Here is a 23,588-nt window from a genome sequence, read left to right as displayed (position 1 = left end):
TAATTTTTTAATTTATTTTTTTATCATATTATATCGAAATATCACACAGGGATGCAAAAAAAAAATACACAAAACAACCCAACAAAATCGGCTCCGTTACCACTCCGAGTCGCTAGGGACGCTGTTTTCTGAACCGCACATTGGCACACGGTACCACTTTAATGACGTAGCGAAAAATAGTATTAAATCTCAGAGAGGCATCGGCGGCTGTCTGTGCTCTGTATTTTTTTTTTTTTTTTTTTTTTTTTTTTAAAAAGAAGGAATGGGTATCTTAAACTGTGATGTTTTTCCAGGCTGTCTACCAACCATTTTCTTGTTATTATGCTGTACATTTGGGCTGTCGCTCGGCACGGAGCTGAGCTTTGTTACATGCGGATCAGTTATTAAACTGTTGAATATAAAGCACAATGTGAGACTTCACTCTCACGACGTCCGCTACGGATCTGGTGAGTTAACTCTCATTAAGCGATCACCGATCGTTCATAAACAATTACGCAATGTTTTCACACTAATAATAACTTCGTCTGCCATGAATCGTCCTTGTAATTATATTTGTATCGTGGGATGAAAATAGGGAATGACTGATTTCTAATGTTCAAACGTGTCAGTTTGACATGCAGTTCATACAGACTCCATTATGCAATCAGACACGTAATGAGACTTGTTTTAGTCGATCAAACAAACCACCCAGCAGTTATGGTTGCAGGACGCCTAAATTACAATCAATGAAACCCCTTCCAAGTCATACACCAGAAAAAGCAGGGCAAGTTACAACCTTTTATATACAGTTCATTTGACCTGTTTGCAGGCACTGGAGAGCGTATAGGTGAAATAAACCCATTAGTTAGTTAGTTTTAAATCTGAGCAACCAGTAAGCAACACTACCTCGGTTAGGCAGGAGTTGTCCCAACACTACAAAGGTGGAAGGACTCTGTTGTTTTAAACGTTATACCAAATGGACTGGTAGTTGTATGGCTCTGGCCTGAGCTGTTTTCCAACATGGCAAACCCAACACAGCCATCACTAATTTAACACTTAAAGTATTTTATACACTTTCATACCATAAACAAATTGAGTAGTCAAAAGAACTCAAAAACAAGAGAGTTGTCACAGTGCCCAGTTTCCATTGTCAATTAAAGTAGCCATTTTTTAGCCAGAATCCTCACTGGTTTCCCTGATTTGTTCACCTTGAATGTGTCTTAACGGTTTTCTGCTGACTGTGTGTGGGACAGGTAGTGGACAGCAGTCTGTAACAGGGGTTGCTGCAGTGGAAGACAGCAACAGTTACTGGAGTGTTCGGGGGACGATTGACGCCTTCTGTAACCGGGGTAATCCGGTCAAGTGCGGGCAGACTATTCGCCTCACTCACGTCAACACAGGCCGTAACCTGCACAGCCACTACTTCGCCTCCCCGCTGTCCTCTAACCAGGTGGGTGGTGTGAGAAGTTCCTGAAGACAGATGAGAGTTTGGTGTTGTGTGACAGATTTTCCACATGGCTCCCTGCAGAGATTGTGAAAAGGACGTTAATGTTTAAAAGACAAACTTAAAATGTCCAGCCTAATTCATAAAAGCTGAATTATGAGAATGCTCATCCCAAAAGTCACAGAAGAGGTGACCTTTCATATTGACTTAAACCCAGACCAACATGTTGAGGCGCAGCTGAGCTGACAGCAGCTTTTACACTTTCGGACACTTACCAAACTCTCTGGGAAAACAGCCTCGGGTCAGCGAAAACCTCTCCGATCTTGAGGAAGTGTGAGAACACTTGTCTACCCGAAGTGTAAGAAAATAGGAAGGTGTGAAGGTGTGTAGGTGTGTGTGTGTGTGTGTGTGTGTGTGTGTGTGTGTGTGTGTGTGTGTGTGTGTGTGTGTGTGAGAGAGATTTTTCAACTGTCAGATGTTTTTGCTTTACTTTTGGATAATGTAAAATGTGGTGAGGTTCCTTGACAGAAGGGTATATAATCCAATCAGTTAGCCAACAGCAGACATTTCTATCAGGTAAGCCTCCAGGACATATTCAAAACACAGATTTTATCACTATGACAATGTAAAATAACAACTACGGAAGAAGATTTTATGTATATAATCCATCACAACAGAGTAATATCTCTGTAGCCTGTCAGGATCTCTTATCAACTGAAGCCCAATACATTGATATTAGTGGCACATTTCACTGGAGACTAACGGGGCTGTACATCACTGTAGTTTTAGAGAAGAGACAAAAAACCAGAGACAAAATCAAACATGTCTTTGTTTGATGTGTTAAGATACCCTAGCTTAGTAAATAATCAAGTCTGTGAAAGTTTTGTACAAAAGTTTAAGACAGCCGATGGCTCCGTTTGAGCAGCAGGAAATCTATAAAGGACAAGATGGGAGACTAGAACCAATATAGGTCCAATTCATATCAGAAAAGTAAAAGGATTTTTTTAGAATGAAACTAAAAATCACCTCTTTCCTCATCTACAGGAAGTGAGTGCGTTTGGCGAGGAAGGCGAAGGGGACCACCTCGACGAGTGGACGGTTCAGTGTGGAGGATCCGTATGGAAGCGCGAGGAGGCCGTCCGCTTCCTCCATAAGGCCACCGACGCACTACTGTCGGTGACGGGGGAGCAGTACGGCCGGCCTATCCACGGTCAGACGGAAGTCCACGCCATGTCCAACCCCAGCCAGCACAGCCTGTGGAAGACCATGGAGGGCATCTTCATGAAGCCCAGCGAGAGTCCAGCAGGGAGCCGGGAATATAGTCACCCACACACAGAGTTCTGAGCTTCAGGCTCCTTCTCCGCTTCTGTCTCTTTCCAGTTTCCTCTCTGGCTACCTCTGTCTCTAATTATATCTGTACCAGCAGCCCCCCCCCCCCCCCCGCGTGCGCCAAAAGATGGACATTCATGTGGAAACACTACTTGAATCCTCACAGATCCAGCAGATCCACTCAGAATTAAAATGTGTGAACAGCATTACAATTTGCCTTAACAGGTACAAGTTGTATAGAGGTGTTAAAAATGATGTTTTACTGTTTAAAGACTAATCTTTGTTACACTTTGTGACATTTTATGTCCAACAGGAGGTGTTTCTCTCGGCTGTTATTTATTGTCACACTACAACACTGAAGGCAGTGCAGTTTTTTTTTCAGAGCAGCACATTTCATGTCATCAAGTGGTCTTGTGTTTAGTTGGACTAAAATACATTGTTACACTTGTGCCTTTATCCTCTTTTAAAAAGTGGTGGGTGTTTAACATAGTGGAGCCTTTATAATCTTTGGAAACAATTTGATTGTGTTTATATGGTATTTGTAAGCCTTATTCTCCCGATAGATAAGCAATGCTACTGCAGAAAATCACCTTTCCCCCCCAATTTAAGTCCATTTCAGTCATGCATATAAATGATCCCGCACGAGTTGAGATGAGAGAATAAGCAGTTTTGTCTGTGGAGGTGTCTTTTTTAATGTACATCATTAAACTGGATGCTGTTTATTGTCAGTGTTTGATCAGTTTCTAACTGATGGGAGAAAGTACAGTGTTTTACATTCATGCTTTCAGTGCATGGAAATGTGTTCTTGAGGTTCAAATGAACAACAAATCTGCAATGAATACCTCATATTAAAGAGTTTTTTTTTTTTTTAATGCATTGTAGAACTTCTTTATTGGATCTTTTTTGTGTTTGAGCAGGTTGGAATCACCTTGTAAAGTCCAACCTCTTAGCTTAACCCATAAAGATGAAAACTGATGAAAGACTGTTAATGTTTATCTGGACCATTACACCCAACATAATGCCTTGTTTGTCCACTTAATGGCATATTTTTGGTTCATTGTCTGGCAGTTAATGGGGTTTGAGTGCATCTGCTATGAGGCTGTTCTCACTTGTTTTTGACCTATGCTCCCTAATTATCATGATTTAGAGTGAGTGCTGATGCCAGCACTGCTGCATCGGAAACCCCCATCTGACACAAGCTTTTCAAACGTGTTAATTCACCTCTGGCCATCACAGACAGAATCACACGAAATCGAGTTACACGTTCTCGACGGTGGAGCCTTTGTGTTGCATGTCTGCAACACCCACTGAGGTTGGTCAAGTCAAAGCAGTTATGTGTTGCACTGCTACATTTCTACATGACCTGTATGGTCTGTCTGGAGATGATGTCAGAGCGGTGAGCTTTCTGCGCTTAGAGACGCTGCTCCTCTGAATCACAGATCATTTCTGTGCACTCTGGAAACTGCATGAAGGAACTGCATTTAGGAAGGCTCAGGGAAAACCACACTATGTTGTCTTTTTAAGGTTGGTATTAGAGATGACACTGCAGCAATGACAAGTGACAAATAATGCAACAACCCTACTTCATACTGAGCTTTAAATCTTTAACATCCCTTCTTACCAGCTCATTGTTAGGCAGAGTTATATATAATTTAAGTGGCGAATGTTTTGTGTCACTCATTATTGTATTGTACTTTTTTGAATCTGAATTATTTCAGAACCACAAGGCACAAACATTGGTCACAAGTAAACATAGTTGCCACAGTTTCTATCAAAACAAGGTTTTATTGCATAAACATATATGGATATATTTTTTTTTTAGATTAAACAGATTAAACTTCTTTGCATTTTTAAATATCCATTCAGTTGGTAACTATTGCTGTTTTCTTTCTTCTTTTCTAAGCAGCATGCCAAGGTTGTATTACATATCTGTGTTTAGTTTTTATCTCTATGCAATCTACAACTGGTAAAAACATGTTTTGGTAAAAACAAATCTCAAAAGCAACTTTCAAAAACATGAAAATCGTGAACTGATCCCGTCCTGTTACAGATGTACAGTATAGTAATGTAAACTTCAAAAGTGTTGAGAAAAGGTCTTTTCAAACGAGTTTCCCTTACATAGCCATGCAAGGATGTCTGAATGGCACAACAATTACAGAATTGTGAAGATAAAATGGTCTATGCTGGTTTCAAAAGGGCCATGATGTTAATAGACAAAGGTGAAAACATGGTCCACTGGCCAAATGTCAATGTGTGGAGGATTTTTAAAGACAAACGAACTCACGAGGATAAGTGTAGCATACATTATACAGCAGTTTACACAGGACTATGAGGCAGTGAGAACATTCCATAAAAACCTAATGTGACTAAAACACACAATATACTGGATTCAATGCTAAGTTTAACCAGCCACAGTGAGACCGACAGACTCTACCCTACAGTAGATGAAGTGAAACAGAGATGAGAATGATGATGGTGTGACCTTGTATTTGCATATTTATGAAAATGCCCTCTTCTGCACTCTGATTTGATTAATAGCTGGTAGAAACTAGAAAAATGGCTATTACAGTATAAATTGGAAAGTCAAATATGTAACAGTAGAACATACATACCTACACTTAAACCAAGGCTGTGCCACCACAAAGAAAGATTAACTGGATTCCCTGTCTTTCAAAGACATGGAAATCGAAACAACAACATGCATACTGATTTACAGTATTATACATTTTTGCTGAGTTACTTGATTTTACAAAGCTATTTTTTTTTTCATTTCAAAAGAAAGCCCTCTCCCCTCTTGCCTTTTTCATATTTTATCTAACCTGGACAATAAACGACATGGTTGCACATTAGTTTGATTGAAATATCTAATTTTGTTTTCATCAATCGCCGCAAAAGACAAGAGAAAAAAAAGGAATCGCTCCAAGGTCTTAATGGGAACTAATCAGTCTCCAATCCAATAATGTCCAAGGGGAGCACCGTGCAATTTAGGAATCCACATACATTGCTGTTATTGCCTATAATGTTGCAATCAGGAGTAATGAACACCGACCTAGAGCTACATCTACACAAAGGGCTGGGCAAAAAGAACTGTCACAATATTAATGAGAATATTAGTATCTATTAATATTATACCATAACCACATGTAAAAGAATAGAAACCAGGTTTGCTATAACTGTATTCTAATTATTTCATAAATGTGTTTATAAAACCTTTCAATCCAACAGATTTTGGGAAAAAGAATTTCAGGATATGAAGATATAATTGTGGCACAATTCCAACGTCAATAGATAAACAAGGACATTTCTTTATTGCCTAGCCCTAAACACACATCTTAACCTTTAAATTTAATCTGTGGTGTCATTGAGATGTTCAACCTCCAGCGGCTCCATTATAAAAAGAAGAGGAGCGTGATTGTAAACTCCTACAAGGTCTTTTCTAACCTTTTTCATCCCAGTAAGCCTTATAAAATCCTCGTGTTATTTGGTGTGAACCATAAAACACAGGTATGACCCCAGAAACTACTACAGCAGTCACCTTCAGTCTCCCATCCAGTCCTGAGCTACTAGTGCCGCAGCAAAGTGTGGGCTGTAGAAATAAAAGTAGTGAGTGCTCACCATCCCAGACCAAACTTCTCTTGGGATGCTGACACAACTCATATCAAAGCTCAAATTCAGTGGTGCTCTCCACTTCCGAACACCTTTTAAACATGGATGTTCAAGCGTTTAGCTGCAGTTCTCGTTTGAACCACTGGACGGCAACCTTTTCCAAGAAAACAGCTGTACCAACAATATGTCACATCTCTACTGTACTGTATATCCCTGATATAACTCACTATTTGCTATCCTTCATACATTCTGCTGTTGAAAGGAATAATACATTACACGAGCTAAGTAATACTATATATACACAGAAATATTCATGGGAAATTGGAGATAGAGTAATGTTTGGTGTGGCAGTGTATATAGTGGCATGCTTTTGTGTGGCTTATATTTACCACAGCTGGGCAGTATTACAATGAGATGTTGAGCTGAAATAGTTTCTCCCAGTACATAACTAAAAACCTATTTTTTTTTTTTAACTAAAACCATAGCTCATTTAATTGAATGTCTTTTTTTTTTTTTTACCTTCCAACATTTTACACCTCTGACAGCCTGAGCGTACATTATATATGTGGACAACGCTGTCTTTTACACACCACACAAATGCAACATGACCAACCGATCAGGCAATCAGTACTAAGGAGTAGTGAGAGCGGGACAACAATGATTCTTAAGTGGTCCCTCACTGAGTATTGACTTGTGCTTCTTGTAGATACACATAAAGATTTATGGGTCCCAAGATTGGTGGACTGAACTGAGGATGTAAAAATGTGGATGTTTGTACATGACTATATGAGATGTGAGGAATTTAATATGCATTTAAATACTGTGCCTGACATTCAGTGCCCACATTCACTCAGGTCACATTCAATGCAACTACTGGAGGGTAATTACGCAGTTTTCCATAATAACCATTGTTTGTTTTTGAAATTAGGAATGGCTCAAAGCACCTGATAAACATTTTCGGTAATTAGAAAATCAAGTTTAAAGGGTGGTCCTGGTCTCGAAAACCGCTAAATAAAACCCTCTATCTATTTTCACAATTTATACAAAAACATAATTCTTTTGCTGTTCAGCTTCCCTATGACCAGTAAGTCCGGTAACTCTACATGGTGACATCTTAAAATACACCTCTATTCATTTCATTCACATTGTCTGGTTCAAATTAAATGTAAAAACAAAAAGACTCAACTGATTGTTTAGAGAAGTGCTTGGGTTGTGGCTGGTCCAGCTTTGGCTGCAAAGACAAGATGTGAGGTCATGGCTTTTCTGTCCACTCCCCATGCTCACAGTGCAATTGGTTACTCCATGCCATTTCGCAGCATCTGATTGGCTGCGATAAGCATGACACTGATGATGAAAGCCATAGCGAAGGCGCAGATCAGGCTTTTCCTGACACACGTCTGACGATTCTTCTTCTTAGGATGGACTGGGGAGTGAAAGAGAGAAAGGTTTTCTGTTAACACAACTTTGTATGTGCTTCTCATGTGATGGTCACTAATTCATTAACTGAATAGTTTACTAACTTAAACATAATCCAAAAGAAATAGAAAATACATCTTTCAATGGATAGTTATATATTTTGGGAAATGCACTTTAGTGCAGAGAGTTAGACAACCAGATCAATATACTCTCACGTCTGTGTTCTTAAGTGTGGAGCTAGAGCCGTCAGGTAGTTAGTATAAAGATTGGGAGCAAGAAACAGTTAACCTGTCTCTGTCAAAAGGTGAAAGCATCTCCCTACCAGGCTAACACTCTTAGTAACAAATTCTAGCTCAATCGGTTAATTTGTACTAAAAACTAGTTCCTGCCACAGTAAGCGACAGGCAGAGACTTCAAGAAGTCACTGCACACAGCTAAAAAAAAGTACAGCAAATAACCATGTTTAAAACCATAATTAGTCAAATCATCCTTCCCTAAAACATGTCTGTATAGGTCATACGACCCAAATTTGAATTTATTGCGACCTCTAGTGGACATAATAAGTGAGTGATGAGTGACAGTTCTTGTAGGGAGCAGGTTGAGGGTGGTTGGATGGATCGAACACAGGATTTTCTACCAGGAGACTGCTATCCATGTCCTGTTTGAGAGCAAGAGTCAACACTATTTTAACTTGCATACATAAGTTAACTTGAATGAGGTATTTCTTCAGTAGCTAAGGTACTTCTTTAAACCCAAACCACGATCTTTTCCTAAACCTGATATAAAATAAAATAGTTTTGGTGCATAAAACCTATTAAACTGGAACAGTTTCACAAACATGTTTATTATTGCTACTGTGATGAACAAAAGTTTGGTACACCTATCGTAGGTACTCTCCAACGGTCATATAGTATGCCATTTTGGCAAATGACAGATCCGCCTTTAGGTAAGGAGGTGTTGGTACTAGAGGATGCTGAAAACACTCTCATACTGTAGGCCTGTTTCAGACCTATTTTGATGTCTTGTATGAGGAAGTGTTGATATGGTAGCATCTAAGCTTTGCTTTTTGTATGGGTTAATCAAATAAAATATCGTGTTAATTAGTGACCTTTACAGGTCCTTCAACTGTGATGGGGAACCAAATACGACCCCTGCGATCACATTACCAGAGCTCAGATGACATCTGAGCCACCTCCACCTGCTGAATGAAGACTTCGACATACAGTCAAAAGCTCTGGAAAGTTAACCTTTGTGTGTGACAGAACAATCTCAAGTCAGTGTTCAAGAATAAACTCATGTTCATGTTAGCAAAAAAGTTTAGAACTAAAACCTTGCTGAAATAATGAATAAACTGAAAAGACATTTGCTCTAAGTCTTTTCTGTTGTACCATCATAAAAAAATTAAGATTTCAGAATTTTAACCTGATTTGATCTGTTACTTAACTCAGACAAATATGGATGACATTGCAGCTAAAATTTCTAGTTGCAATGTTTGGCAGTTTATTTCTGTGTCCCACATCATGAGCAGAAGAGCCTCCAATGTAAAAACAATGAATACATGAGAGGCACAAAATAGTTACAATACTCGCAATGCTGCAGCAAAAACAAAGACAAGATGAGCGTGGTGGAATTTCTGTTCTGCTTTTGTTCTGTTTGGGCTGAGAAGCCTTTTTCCCCACAAAGACATAATCTCTGGAGATTGAAAGAAGGAGATGAGTACAGACAGAAGTGTCCTCCAACAGGCCTTGCAGCAAGAGAAACAACCAAAAGTTTCTTCTCTGTCAGCCCCCTTGTCTCAGTTTGTTAGAATCACACACTGCATCAATAAATCAGTCAGAGCTCTGACTCGTGGATCTAAGAGGAACTGTGAAAGGTACTGAGGTCCCACTGGACAGGAAGAAGATTGGAATAAAGCTGTTGAAGTTGAAGATGTGGGCAGAGGGTTAAATGTGGAGAGCGATACAGCTGATCTGCGTAAGAGAGGCTCTATGCCTCTTTATCTCTCCTTTATCCTGCCCTTGGCTACTTCTCCCCTTTCTACTCTTCATTTTCCTCTCCCTAACTCCATGGTTCACTCTTCCCTCAACATCAAAATCTTTGTGAAAGAGAGTGCCAAGCCAGCAGTTCCCTGATCCCTTCTTTAGCCTCTTATCTCCTCCTTCGCTGTCCCTTCTTCGCTAAGTTTCACCATTTCCTCCCAACTGTCTCTTTTTAGGTCTCCCAGAGACTGTGGGCCAGTACCCGGTGGATTCATTAAGACTTTCCAAGTTTTCTAGTGTGTTTGATCTCTCTTTACCTTTGTCCTAGTCTGACTTGGTGTGTGTTTCACAGCAAAAAGGCTATTTTGTGCTCTGTACCACACAGGGATCAGGTATAGGTTTTGGTTTCCTTCTTCTACCTCAAGCAACATAACTTGGTCTTGAGTCCCAAAAAATACCTTTTGTGTTTCACTTGGGCAGTTAAGCATTAGCAACCCTCCAATCTTTTAGACCATGGCTTTTAAACTCAAAGACATTAATGCATGACCTTGAGTTAAAAAAAAAAAAAAAAAAAGATCGTCTAAATATGACATCTGTGGTCTTGAATTTGTCTCAGTATACTTGACATTTCTGTCAAAATCAACACTTTACAGATGCAACATCTGTGGAGGATTTTCATGTTGGTATAAAAGCAGACAGAAAAAGGAGATCATCTTGAATTTTGCCAAGCAAGGCTTTGAAAAGAGTGTTTAAAAGTCAAAAATCACACTCAGCACTTTTTACTTTATTCTAACTTCAGGATACGTTTTCTCCTGTTGTCATACGCTCTCACTTTTCATAATGTTTCATTTTGCCTTCACACTCCTGCTCCATTTCCATGTTGTTCTACTGTTCTGGTAGATTTAGTCACACTTGTGTTGAATTGTGGTCACATAAACTGGGACGTGAACTCCACCCATATTTGACAATTGGCTTTTTGCTAAGCAAAGCTAATTGGCAATATACTGTGTATAACAGCAGACGTAGCTTCTGGGAAAAATGAGGGCCAGTGCAGAAGGGCCTTAAAGTGTAATACCACCGAGTGCCACAAGGGCCTGGCTCCAAAAAGGCTGTGGCTCCACAGACTGCCATTCAACTTCTTTAGTTATTATGGTGTCATTTACTAAAGTCACATCTTCTTATTAGTTTTCTGGCAGTCCATCTGAAAATAATCCCCTCATTAATTAGATATTAGTGGTAAGTTTGGGGGCAATGTGTTTTTGATTGACTGGAGACTTCAGAACATCACAAACCAATGAGTGACGTCACTGTTGGTTGCCTCTTGCTCTCAGCTCAAGCGCAGGAGCGTATCTATGTTCTCAGGGTGCTATTGCTGTGTTCAGATGGCGTCTTGTTTAATGTGTTCACAAGAGGAGTCCACTCAACTGCCCCCTCTTGTGGTATTCCCGACCACGGAAATTTCAAAAAGCTCCAATTTCATCAATTAACCACTTGAACACCAAGCGTAATGGGCATTTGGCTTCCCATGAAGTAACTACGAGCTCACGCGTATTTGTTACTCACCTTCAATCCCAACGTGAATTAAGCAAATACAGATCTGGAGAACATCTTTTTCAGGTTCCCAAATAATAGGCACTATTCTTCCTCTCATCTGACTGTCAGCAGAACAAAAAACTAAAAAGTTAATTTCCTATATTTCTACCTCTGAGTAGACAATTTGATAGGCACAGTGCAGGTTTGGTCACAGCTGAATGTATCGAATTACAGCTTAAAATATATATTCTATAAGTACAGGTATTTTTTACTGTGAGGTTTCCATGAGAACAGCTTCCTCACCTCCCTCATACTCAGGGCAGTTCCCTGAGGTTTCATTGAGGCTCTCCTCTTCTGTGATGATGATGTTCTCTATGTCCTTCATTGTCAGGTGGTCCCGAAAGGCGTGGAACAGCACCTGCTTCAGCTCATCCAGAGATAGCTGCTGCATGTCAAACTGCAGGGGCACACAGCGATCAGGCAGAAACACAGTCATCCACAAACTGGCTTGATGAGGCCAGATAAATATAGAAGATAAGAATGAAGGTGGGAAATGTACAAGCGGCAATAAATTATGGCAGTTATGAATCTTTATTGGATAAATGTGCAATGTTCAGATACAGTATTAAAGCAGGAACTGTGTCAGTTGCAATGTAAAGCAACAGTGCTGCTATTTTTAGGGACCTGAATCAGTATGCAATCCTTTGTGTGTGTGTGTGTGTGTGTGTGTGTGTGTGTGTGTGTGTGTGTGTGTGTGTGTGTGTGTGTGTGTGTGTGTGTGTGTGTGTGTGTAGGAACATAGGTGGATAAATGGATGTACCAATACTATGCAAATACCAGCACACTTTACTTCCGTGTAGGTGGTTGCTTTTTTTAGTCCCTCTGTATACATGTTCATGTTTAAAATGACACTGACATGAAAACTGAATCTATGCCTCTCTCCTAGTCACTGTCTTCCCTTCCAAAAAAGAAAAGTCGCATCCTTCCTGCACCCCACAGCAGAACCCCCCTCAATGCACAGATTCACATGCACACAGCATCCTCAAACCCACTGGCATGTATATGTTGAGATTATTTACATCACTGACGGCCACAAATACTATCAGTCTCTTGGTTTAGCACAACAGATGGATAGACTGAGGTAGGCATGGCAATGAGGAAGAAAATAAGGGGTTGCTAGAGAGAGGAAGAGAAAGACACTGTAAGATAAGAAAATAGAAAAGTATGAGGACGTCAAAAAAACAAGGGAGACGAATGAAGTAGTGGGAGACAGATGGAGAAAACAGAACTGGCAGACAATGGTGGTAAAGATGTAAAAGAGTTGTGATAGTGAAGAGAGGAGATGCTCTTTTCAACAGGGGAATAATAACGCTGCTCATGCTTTACTGCTATGCTCGCTAAACACCAAAAACAGCATCTTTCTTGCTCACCTACTTTAGGTACAGCAGCAGATATTGTTTACCAAAAAGAGGAGAGGATATAAATAATTTTATCAGCAGGTGTGTATCAAACCTCTATATTACTCCGATATTGACCGAAACGTGAGGATGGGCATACATTTATTACTGAAGCCAAGCACTGAATATCTGATCAGACGTGTAGTTAACTTATGTTTAAAGGAATAGTTCCACATTTTGGAACACAAATTATTGCTTCGAGTTAGATGATCAGCATGCAGTCTCATATCTGTTCATAAATATGGAGTTACCGGCACTAGACTTGAAACAGGGGCAAACAGTTAGTCTGGCTCAGTCCAAAGTAAAACAAAAATTAGAAAAAAAAAGGGCAACCAGAGCTTCTATAGCTCATAAATTACAGAGGCACACAAGCTGTTTCTCACCGTTTCCAGTTTTTATGGTAAGTGAACTATCTGCAGCTGTAGCTTCATATTTAATGGTGAGATATGAGAACGATATTAATCTTTTATCCAAATCTCATGTATTCAGTGATTTATAACATCACTTCTAAAATGTATTTTATTTATATTCCTACGTGTTTGTGATCAGATACCATTTAACATTTAGACAATGGTTTGCAGAAAAATACTGCAAAATAAAAATAAAAGGACAAAACTCAGGTATTGTTTGAGCACATATATGGCAACAATATCAGACAATTTATTGTGTGTTCAAACTATTGTCCGCTTTCTAAACTGTAATAAAGCAGTCACTAACACAACCAGACATTAATGCATCAACATATTATTATTTTTTTTTTTATTGAAAATCAAGGGTCTCAATAAACAGAGTGCTCTTATGAAAGCAACTGAAGTGGAACTGTTGAGCACTGCCTTATAAACCTTTCAGGTCTCAGTCTAATAAGGCTTTCCCAAGCAAGACGCATGCCATCACATGTCCCTCGGGAGTACCATCACATGTTATTCAGGAGTCCTATTCACTGTAATTAAAATGCAAGCTACCCCCCTACCCCCCCATGTAAGATTCACAACGTTTATCTACCAGGGTGGGCCGCCCAAATCGGGCTTACGTATGGTAAATGTTGTGTCTCACGGACACTGTGTTTCAGCTTAATGCAGCAAAGGTTATATGCTTTAAAATGAAAATGTGTCGGTATGGACGTAGCCTATAGATATTGAAATTTGGCACTTTTCAATATTGGATACTATCGGAAGAATTTGGTCAGTGCCATAAAAATATTGAAGTTCGGTACCCAGCTAAACCTTTAACTTCTGAGTCATGCAAACTTGTGTGGCACTCCAGGGCAGATAAACAAGGCGTTACATCAGCAGTTGGAGAGCCTTAGCTGTCGGATTTCTGCTCTCCGTCAAAGCCGTAGCTTTTCTCTGCCGCGAATGAATCCAGGGAAATGGAGGAACAACTCTTTGGACTGCAGCCACAGGACAGACAACATGACAACTGAGTCCAGGAGCATGGAGAATGTACAATTTTCCTGTCTGAAGGGGGAAAGCCACAGTGGAGCTGCAACCTGTTATGAGGCCACAGAGTGATTTCTCCTTCTGCTCAGTCTCTGAAGGACATTGACGCACGCACGCACGCACGCACGCACGCACGCACGCACACACACACACACACACACACACACACACACACACACACACACACACACACACACACACACACACACACACACACACACACACACACACACACACACACACACAGAGAGTGATAAACAAGAGATCCGAAAGAAGACTCGAGAGTTTGCCCGTCAGAGCGTTTTGCCTTTTACTGAATGAACTGAAATATGTTGTGTGTGTGCATGTGAGTGAGCGGTCGACAGAAAAACAGCAGGGGATCGTGATCAGTGACCGGTGACACACTGAAGGAGCCAGGACACATCAATCAGAGGAACAGGTGCTTACACGCCGTCCTTCCTGTCTAATCCTGCCTGCCTTCACACAGCACAGGCTTGTTTTGTCAGTCGTGCACCTGCTTTGTCTTCCCGACCCTTCGTTAAAAAGTCTCCCAGAGTGATAACCTGCGAGCATTTCTTGCTTTCTGTACTCTTTTTTTCCTACTTTTCTGTCCAGCAGCAGTGCTGTCAGAGCCCGATGACACCAAGGGGAAGTTTCTGTCTTTTGCCGAGAAAACAACTCACTTTTGTAAGCAAGGTGCTTTAACCAAAAGGAAAAGGTATGCACAAAACTTCATAGATGTATCCTGTAACACAAACATGGAAATACACCTGGTTGTATAAGATTGTAGGTAAGACTTTCACAAAGAAAGCAGAGGCTACAGCCAACCACACATGAATAATTGATAAACAGGATACAAAGAAACGGATTCAGTCACAGTTGTATTTGATGGAGAGAAAGAAAACTTCTCAAAATATGAATCTGACCATTTTTTCAGAGTCAAAGTACTGAAATTGAGGAGTCCCTTACTGCTGGATGAAACAATCCTCCATGAGAGACACAACTTGACAAAACACTTTACATTTTGCATCATTAGATTGAACATTGCAGGCTGTTTTAACAAATGTAGATGGCAGATTAGTCTTACTCTGATTCAAGGCCAGCGTTGGGGGTGAGCTATGTGAACTCTTTGCCCACTTAGTCACCGGCGGTGGCTCCACCCTGTCCTCACATCCTACTTGTGATGATGCAGTTTTTCACCTGCAACAGGCTGTGATTCTCAAGTGATGCTATGTTGTCCCCATTCTGCTGTTGCTGCAGTGATTTTCCTTAATGAAAATTACTGACAGGTGGTCGAGCTAAAGAAACTACAAGTTAGTGGACGAAAACTTTAAACTTGACATAAATTTGACTAAACATTTGCACCGTATCTTTGACACAAATTCATTATTACTGCAACAGATTGCATGAATCAAGCATGTTTAATCCCTTAGCATTTGCAGTCTACATCTGAGTGCAGACTGGTCTGCTGTACTTTGAATGGCATTAATCATTCTAAAATAACTTTGAAAGACTTTATGTTGTGTTTAAAGCACAAAGCCTCACGCTTCAAATGGTGTAAACTATTTTAACAGCAACTGACTTTGTAAGAAGAGCGTGTCCACAACAAAACTGTTTTTTTCCTTTTCCGATGTCTGTCGGGGCAGATTCACGTCGAATCACTTCTGCATACTATTTTCACCATAAAAGTCCAACGAACTAAATGCTTTCCAGTTTGTAGTCTCTTACAGTAAAAGAAAGGGGTGTCTGTTAAGGCGTTATACAGTCTGCTCTGGGATAGTGGCTTAACGGAGATAATGGCTCACCTTAAAAATGACGATGTCGGTCTATAAACGACATTTCTGCGACAAGTGACTTCTTTCCAGCCCACAAATAATAACTGTTCTGTCTTACACACATACCACCTTCCCACTTTGTGCACTTATGGCTTTGAGTCACATACTATTTCATGTAGTGTATGTTTATTTGTCTTATCTATTAAAGTAAATATTATTTCTACCCATCACCTACACATTTTTTCAGAGGAAGGAGACCTGCTGGGAAATGGTCATTTGTTTCACCAATTAACTTACTCCTTGTCATTTGTGATCGGACGTGTGGGGGGCGTTTGGGACATGGGGAAGAGCACACCACTATTACATTACACTGCAGCATATACGGACGTCTACATAACGAGCGAGTGAGCAAGGAAGAGGGAGAGATGTTTGGTTGCAACATGTTACTGAAACAACACAACATAAAACTCTGGTAAGCCTATTTGTGTCATAATATTAGTGAGTGAATGCAGGCGAAAAATAAGACAGCATCTGCTGTTGTCACAATTTCATTTTCAAAACTGATGTAAAAAAACAAAACAAAACCATAACTTAAAAAAAATGCATTCACTGTGCATACGGAATTAAGGCTGCTGAAGCCACTTGTGTCCTGGAGTACACATTTACAACACTGCAGCAGGGTGGAATATATACAGGGGCTGTTGAGGTATACTTTGAATAGGCCAATCCCAATTTTTGGTCAGTTTGGTTAAACTTGCTTTGGTGATGGCAATTTCCCAATTCCTCCTGATTATGTGACTCCATTAACAAGAACATAGAAATAGCTGTTGACAGGTGCCGGAAAAATTTACAAAATTGTCTGCCAAATAAATTTGATCCAAGGGAGGCCACCGACAACCGTATTTCAGCAATCGTAATAGGATTGATCCTGCAGACCTCTTTTCTGCTCTCGCTCAGCACAACAACATATTTCTTATGAAGTATAAACACAGTTATGGTATTGGTTAAAAAAAAAGATTTTTTTTTTTACCTCAGCAAAAAAATGCCTGTCTTTAGGTGCAATAGCTTAATTTTCAATGGAAGACTGGTCACTACTTTTTTTTCAAATCTAATTCATCAACTGTCAGCAGAAATGTAGTAACTTGAGTCAGGAGTTTTTCAAAGCAGATATCTGAATCTCCCCGAGGTCTTACTCAGACTCTGCAACAGTGGAAAATAAACAGCAACAGAGGATATTTCAGTAGTATAGTGAATCAAACAAGCAGGATAGAATCACAAGGGTGCACACAATTTAACAATTTATTCAACACATTCAGGGAAAATGGAGATGTACACAAAACATGCCAGTTCAGCTCCCCTCAATGAAGTCAACCATCATGCATCTCTCTCTGTGCACGGATATTATCTGAACATACTGAACTGACTCATTTTGACCCACCATAATGGAAAAATCATGGTGTGCCTCTTCCATCTTTCTCTTTTCGACACAATGACTCTTTTCCTGTCTCCCTCTGAGGTCTGTGAAATATAAACAGACACACTCGCACACAAAATGATCCTCTCGCAATCCTCAGAGACACACTTCCGCCGACCATTTCATCCCCCTCCTCTTCTCTCTTCCTATATTCTTTTGCTGTGCTTTCACTGCTCGCTCCCTCTGTCCTCTTCTGCCTCTCTTCTCCTTTGTCCCTCATTTTTCCGGTCCTTCTTTTTGTTTTCTTTTTCGTCTGTCTGCCTTTCTGGGAGGTGAACATTTTAAATCACCCCTGAGAGGCACCCGCTGTCTGCGACCTTCGTGAATCACAATCTTTCGTACCGCTTCGTTCAATTTCTCCCTTCTCGTCTCCTTTGTGGTTTTTCTTTATATTCCGCTATCTTTATGTGGGGCACCCCCCCTCCCCCCCGCACCACCCCCACCACGTTCCCCATTCCCACGTATTGTCCAGATCGCCTCTCTATTCTGTCATCTCTTTTAGCCGCGCTGGCTGGCACACTCTAGTCCTTCTTGCTCCATCTATCCATCATAGAAGCAATGTGTCTCATTTATAAAAGGTGTTCCATTTCACACAGTGATCCTGATGTTTAAATCACCAAGTTTTTGCATTAAACTTGTTTGTTTTCTGATGTGTGAATTATATAGATGGTTGTTTCTTCAACTATATTTTCTTAAGTGCTTGCACAATGAAATCTAGGATGTCTATGAAAATGTGGTCCAGTATGTATTTGTAACCTGAAACACACCTCCTCATTTCAGTGAGTCACCCTCTAAAATGTTTCTCCTCTCATTTAACTCAAGGAAAGCAGAGAACAGCATCCTGAGAGCTATCGCCCTGCTCAACCAGCTGTCCTTGCACCCAGCCCCCTCCCAAACACACTCGAGAACACACACATGCAGACATAAACATTTTCGAAACTCTGCACTTTTCATTATTGTCACATGTCTTACCAAAGAGGCACGAAAAAAAATCAAAACCTCAGAGCATAACATTTTCTCTCCAAAAGAATTTTCGTAAACAAAATAACCACATTCAAAAGCACATAGACGAGCTGCAGCCTTAATTACCGCTGTGCCCAGTTTGAACCCTTTAAATCACACAGGCTCACTGAAATCAAATGCCTGCTGCAGAACTGTGAATGTTAAACACAAACGTTAACCTAAAAACATACACATACGCGCATACAGAAACACACTTAATTCTCAGCAGGTGTCTTTTCCTTCAAGGCCTCGAGTCAAAAGAAAAAGAAGTGTGCCAGGGAAAAGAAGAAGCAGGTAGGGAGCCTGAGAGTGTGTTTTTGTGTATGTATTTTTTGCGAAGAGTCTCTGCAGAAACTAGAGCTGTGCTTAAGGATGTAAGACTAGCTCTGACTGCCGATATACACAGTCAGAGATGAGGCGTAGTAAGTAAGAGGAGGAGTAAAGGATGAAACTGACAAATGATGAGGTGATGACGAACAGACTGTTTGCCAACAGGGAGGAGGAAGTTTTGTCTCTCACCTGCCAGAAGATGTTGTCGATGGTGTTGCCCAGGAATCCTTCTCTGTTGTCGGACGACAGCAGCTTGGGCCCAAGTATCGTCATGAACTCCTCGAAGTCCACCTGGCCATCCCCTGCAGGTAGACGCACACAGAGGACGGCAGGGAGGCAGCGAAGCACGAGAGAAAATCAGATACTCAGACAGGGAGGATGGCAGACCGAAACTAAACAATGCATTTTATGACAGAGTTTCCAGAAACAAAGAAGACACATCAACAGATGGGCATGCTCTCATCCATGACAAACACTCATCAGCATGAATTCACCTTTCAGATAAGATGTGTGCACCTGAGTGACTGCGTGCCTGTGTTGTGTCTCTGTGGGATCCTTTTGGGACCATTTGGCAAATTTAAATTCAAAGGACAGAACTTGTAAGTGTTTGCATTATGTATTCTGCTGCTGCGTGTTGTTCAAGATACCAATCAACAGTCAGCATCCCGTGGAAATAATACTCATGGAACATATCCACAACAGCACATCGTAAATAGCAATAACAATTTGACTGCACAGACTTATTATATTACATATTCCCAATATTGCTTTTACAACCAGTTTAAAGCATTATCTACTGACCTCTTTATTAAGTGTTATAATGAAAAGCCCATTAAAAGCCTCAGTATTAGTCTGCACAAATAGCACTGCTGTTCTGTACATAATTGTTTTCAGATCACACTTTATTTCATGTGGCTGCAATTTCTCTTTCTTCCAGGGAGAGCCTTCTAATTTTGTGCTAATTATCGGGAAGATTGAGAGTATTCAGTTAGTACTGGCAATAAATGAATTCAAATTAATTGCTGTGTAACCTGGAGTGTCTTTTAGTCTGGGCACAGCTGGCCAGCTGAAGATGCGAAAATGGAGAATTTGTCTACAGGCAAGCGTTCAGTTCAGTGTGTACATAAAATTACATTTTCAGTGATGCACAGATATTTATCTTTCCCTAAAATGGTTGCAAAATTACACAGGTTTTTCAGGAAGTATCTTGGAAATTACAAGTTTACAGACCCCGAAATTTAAGCATCATCCTGCATTACAGCATATTATGCATTTCAAAGAGGATCTGCTCTCTGTTCCAAAACCTGACAATAGTTTCTCAAAAATTTAGTTTTGGATTAACATGTTATAATCTTATTTTTAAGACTATAATGTCAAAAAAAAAACCTGAAGAAAGGACAATTCCACGTATCAGCAGATCATGAATTCTTAAGCACAAATTTAATGACATAAAACACTTTTGAAAGACTGTGCAGGTTGTCTGACACCCAATTGACATAACAATTGACATTCTTAAACTAATTATGCCAGTGGCAGCTTTCAGGGCTTCATTAGCAGTGAAATGGAGACAACAGAAGTCAGAGGTAGAGGATTTTAAAAAAGATACCGTCTGTCCTCAGAACAAACGACAGCTCCACTCTCAGATGGTCAGACTACTCATGGAGGCAAAAAGCTTTTGGTTTTGACCTTTGATATTTACTGCAAGTTCTGGAATCAAGAGCAGGCAGATAAGAACCAGCAGAAAGATTGACTGTCTTGTTTGTGATGCAGGGACTGATTAGGAGCAATTGCAATCCCGTAAGAATTTACAAGCAGAGACGCAGTTTAAGGAGCAGACAGGCTCTGTCTTTATTGTCTCCATGGGAATTTGTTTTTGACAACTGACCACCTGCTGCTATTAAGGCAGTTTAGAAACTGTTTTGAGGGAACACTTTGAGGAAGCTCAAAATCTAATTTTGTGGGAAGCAAGTGAAAAAGATATTAGTTTCTGTGTTTTTGGCATCATTTAAAGGTTTTTCACATTCACATCACATTAAAATTCAGCACAATAAAGTGACCAGCTTCTTTGGGAGGAAATTATTCCTCTTGAAGATTGTACACATTATATTTTAATGCAGAGACAACAACCATGAACAACATTACAATGCAGTATGTTAAACCGTCACACTTGACCAGGTTCACTCTGTGTTTCGCATGTGTGTGTTTTTGCGTGTGCGCTTGCACCCTCTGTGCATGCAACCAAGAGTGTGTCCTTATGTAGGGTCTCACCATCCATGTCCAGTCTCTGCATGATGATGGCCAGCTCCACTTCGCTGGGCATGTAACCCAGTGAGCGCATGGCCATGCCCAGCTCCTGTTTGGAGATGAAACCATTTCCATCACGATCCAAAACACGAAACGCCTCACGGATCTCTGCACAGCAAACACACAACATATCCCTGTACATTACTGACTGTCACTATAGTCTTTTTTTTTTCTTTCCCTAAGAGATGTAACACTCATGTTCAAAAGGCAACATGAAACTTATACCGTTTAGAGAAACTCTATAGATAAAGAAAATTATGTGGATATTGTATTGGATCTATTTTTTTGTCATCAGTGATGAGGTGGAGGTTTCTGGTTAGTTGGGGACAAGGTTGGAAGGTGTTGTGTCTAGAGCTGCCACAATCATTAAATTTTAGTTGACAATTAATTGTTCAACAAATTAATCCCATTAACAATATAATTGTCTTTTTCTGTTGATTTATTCCACTATTATTGTCTAAGCCTAATTAGAGATTAATGATACACATAAACCTTATGAAGAGGAAGAGCCACTTATTGGCAGTGGTGTTTGTCTTTGCAACTAAATCTGTGATGATAATGTCAACAAGTGCTCATTGAAATGCGCTCTGTGAATATTAAGAGTTGAGCGCCTCAAGATAAACAGTTGGTGGCACTAATTCTTCACTTGTTTGATTAAACCACAGGGGAAGAAGGGGGCGCAACGAGGTGACGTCATTAAAAGAGCATCAGTCAAACCTCAAAGGGTGGAAAACGACGTGGAACAAGTGATGGAAATATGAGATTTCTGTTGGTTTTATCAAGCTGATTTTACACAGATACAAATGATTATCTAAAATGACTGCAGTCAGGCAATTATGCAATAATTGTGACAGACCAAGTGGTGTCAGATGTTAAGTCTCTCCTTGTACATGTTTTAAAGGTTGTGGACTCACCACAGCCAATGAAAATGTCACTGTCTTTATTACCATATTTTGGTAATAAAATATTACCATATTATTACCTGAGACTTATTTGACTGAGTGACTTCTCTGTTCTTTACCATTTGTGTGTGTGTGTGTGTGTGTGTGTGTGTGTGTGTGTGTGTGTGTGTGTAGTTGAGGTGTGTCTTCCTACTTTTATATTTTCTGTATAACAATAATAATTCAGACTTTGCTTTGTTTATACATTTTGTGTTATTTTTTCCCCCAATTTGTTTCCTTGACATTTCTTGTGTTTGATCTCTGTTTCTTTGTGATGTCTGTTATCATTCCTTCGTCTATGCTGCTTGTTACACTCTAACGAGAATGAACAACAGCAAGGTTGGTTGTTTGTTCATGCACTTCATACACGAGGAATGGCTGCTGGCATCTTAAATCCTTTCAACATCGGTGTGCTTTCATGATTACCACAACTACTCTCTAACCCTAAAGTGGTCACAATCAATATTTTTATATCAACAATTTATTGAGAGACCATTTCTATGTTAAAGGGGTACCTAAAAGTGTTGAACACAGAATTATCACTTGATTGTGCGGTTCCTCTCAGCTGTTCAGAGTTTGAGGTTTTTTTTTTCATTTTCCAGCCCACAACTTTACTGTTTGTGTTCAGTCTCATTGCCCTCAGCATTGTTTCGAGATGCAGCAGGCAGCTGTTTTCAGTGATAAAGCTCCAAAAAACACACTCTGCTCAGCACCAAACAGGAGACAGACAAATTAGGTACTAGGTGGTGCACATAGAGAAGCAGCACAGATTTTCCTTGGGAGTTAGTAGACACCAAAAACAAAAGTAAATGACAGTCAAGCGTCCTAAATTTCATTCAACCAAATGGTATTTGCTTAACTGAAACTAAACCATAAGAACCGCAGGTCAAAATCATATGACTCATTCATAATCACAACAATGTTGCCTTAACAACAGTGACATCGCATCTGTAAATAATTTATAGTTTCATTTGGAGGGTTGTCAGATTTAAAAAACAACATTTCTATTGTCTGCAGCCTCATAAAACGTAATCCAAAAATGTAATAGTGAGTCATCAGATGGTGTCAGTGAGACAGATTAATCCGTGAGAGACAGTGAATGATTAACAGATCTTAGCAGGTCTGTAGATGGTACCGAGAGGTGCTTCCCTGGTGCTGATAACAGGCTTTCCCATTACGTGGAAGTGCCGCAGCCTTTCTCTCAGACAAATGAAGGTGAGGGTGATCGCTCACTCTCCCTCCTTTCCCCTCCCTCTTCCACTCCCTTTCCTTGTCTCTCTTACATCTTAACAGCACATTTTACAAACCCTGAGGGCCCTGTCCCAATCCCTCCACATTGCACAATCACCACCAGTGCTGCCAACAGCATTTCCGACTCTTTCCTCCCACATAAAAGGCTTCTTCTGACTTGAAGTTGTAAGTAAACACACACAGCTCATAAGGCATCTATCTGTGTGTGCAGTAGAATTACTCAAGCCTCTGAGGACTTTCTTACAAAATACCCTGGTCAATATCTGGCTAATTACCTGTCAATCAGTTGGCACTGTTTGGGAGGAAGTGGAAAGGGGGGTGGGGCGAGC

At 40.2% G+C, this 23,588-nt stretch overlaps 2 protein-coding genes across 3 annotated transcripts in view; one reads left to right on the top strand and one right to left on the bottom strand.

Moving 5' to 3' along the window:
- The first annotated feature begins 186 nt into the window (after positions 1 to 186).
- sdf2 (stromal cell-derived factor 2) lies at positions 187 to 3,619 on the top strand. Its single transcript, XM_069719835.1, has 3 exons — positions 187 to 446; positions 1,233 to 1,429; positions 2,468 to 3,619. Exons 1-3 carry the CDS (start codon positions 263 to 265, stop codon positions 2,765 to 2,767), a joined length of 681 nt encoding a protein of 226 aa, XP_069575936.1. The 5' UTR covers positions 187 to 262; the 3' UTR covers positions 2,768 to 3,619.
- Positions 3,620 to 4,499: 880 nt separating this feature from the next.
- The window catches only part of caln2 (calneuron 2), a 28,814-nt gene continuing 9,725 nt past the window's right edge, over positions 4,500 to 23,588 (bottom strand). For both annotated transcript variants that reach the window (XM_069719851.1, XM_069719862.1), the window contains exons 3-6: positions 21,032 to 21,175; positions 18,953 to 19,065; positions 11,590 to 11,743; positions 4,500 to 7,781 (exon numbers count right to left, since the gene is read on the bottom strand). In XM_069719851.1, the coding sequence (XP_069575952.1) occupies positions 7,654 to 7,781; positions 11,590 to 11,743; positions 18,953 to 19,065; positions 21,032 to 21,175 (539 nt within the window). In that variant the 3' untranslated portion in view covers positions 4,500 to 7,653. The remainder of the gene's footprint in view (positions 7,782 to 11,589; positions 11,744 to 18,952; positions 19,066 to 21,031; positions 21,176 to 23,588) is intronic.

Source organism: Brachyistius frenatus, unplaced genomic scaffold (assembly GCF_029030835.1).
Source record: "Brachyistius frenatus isolate BFR_SWC_R1_liver_20210118 unplaced genomic scaffold, ASM2903083v1 Contig_5, whole genome shotgun sequence".
In the NCBI taxonomy this organism is placed as follows: domain Eukaryota; kingdom Metazoa; phylum Chordata; class Actinopteri; family Embiotocidae; genus Brachyistius; species Brachyistius frenatus.
Note: the sequence above shows the minus strand (reverse complement) of the source record. Positions and strands in the feature narration are given on the sequence as shown.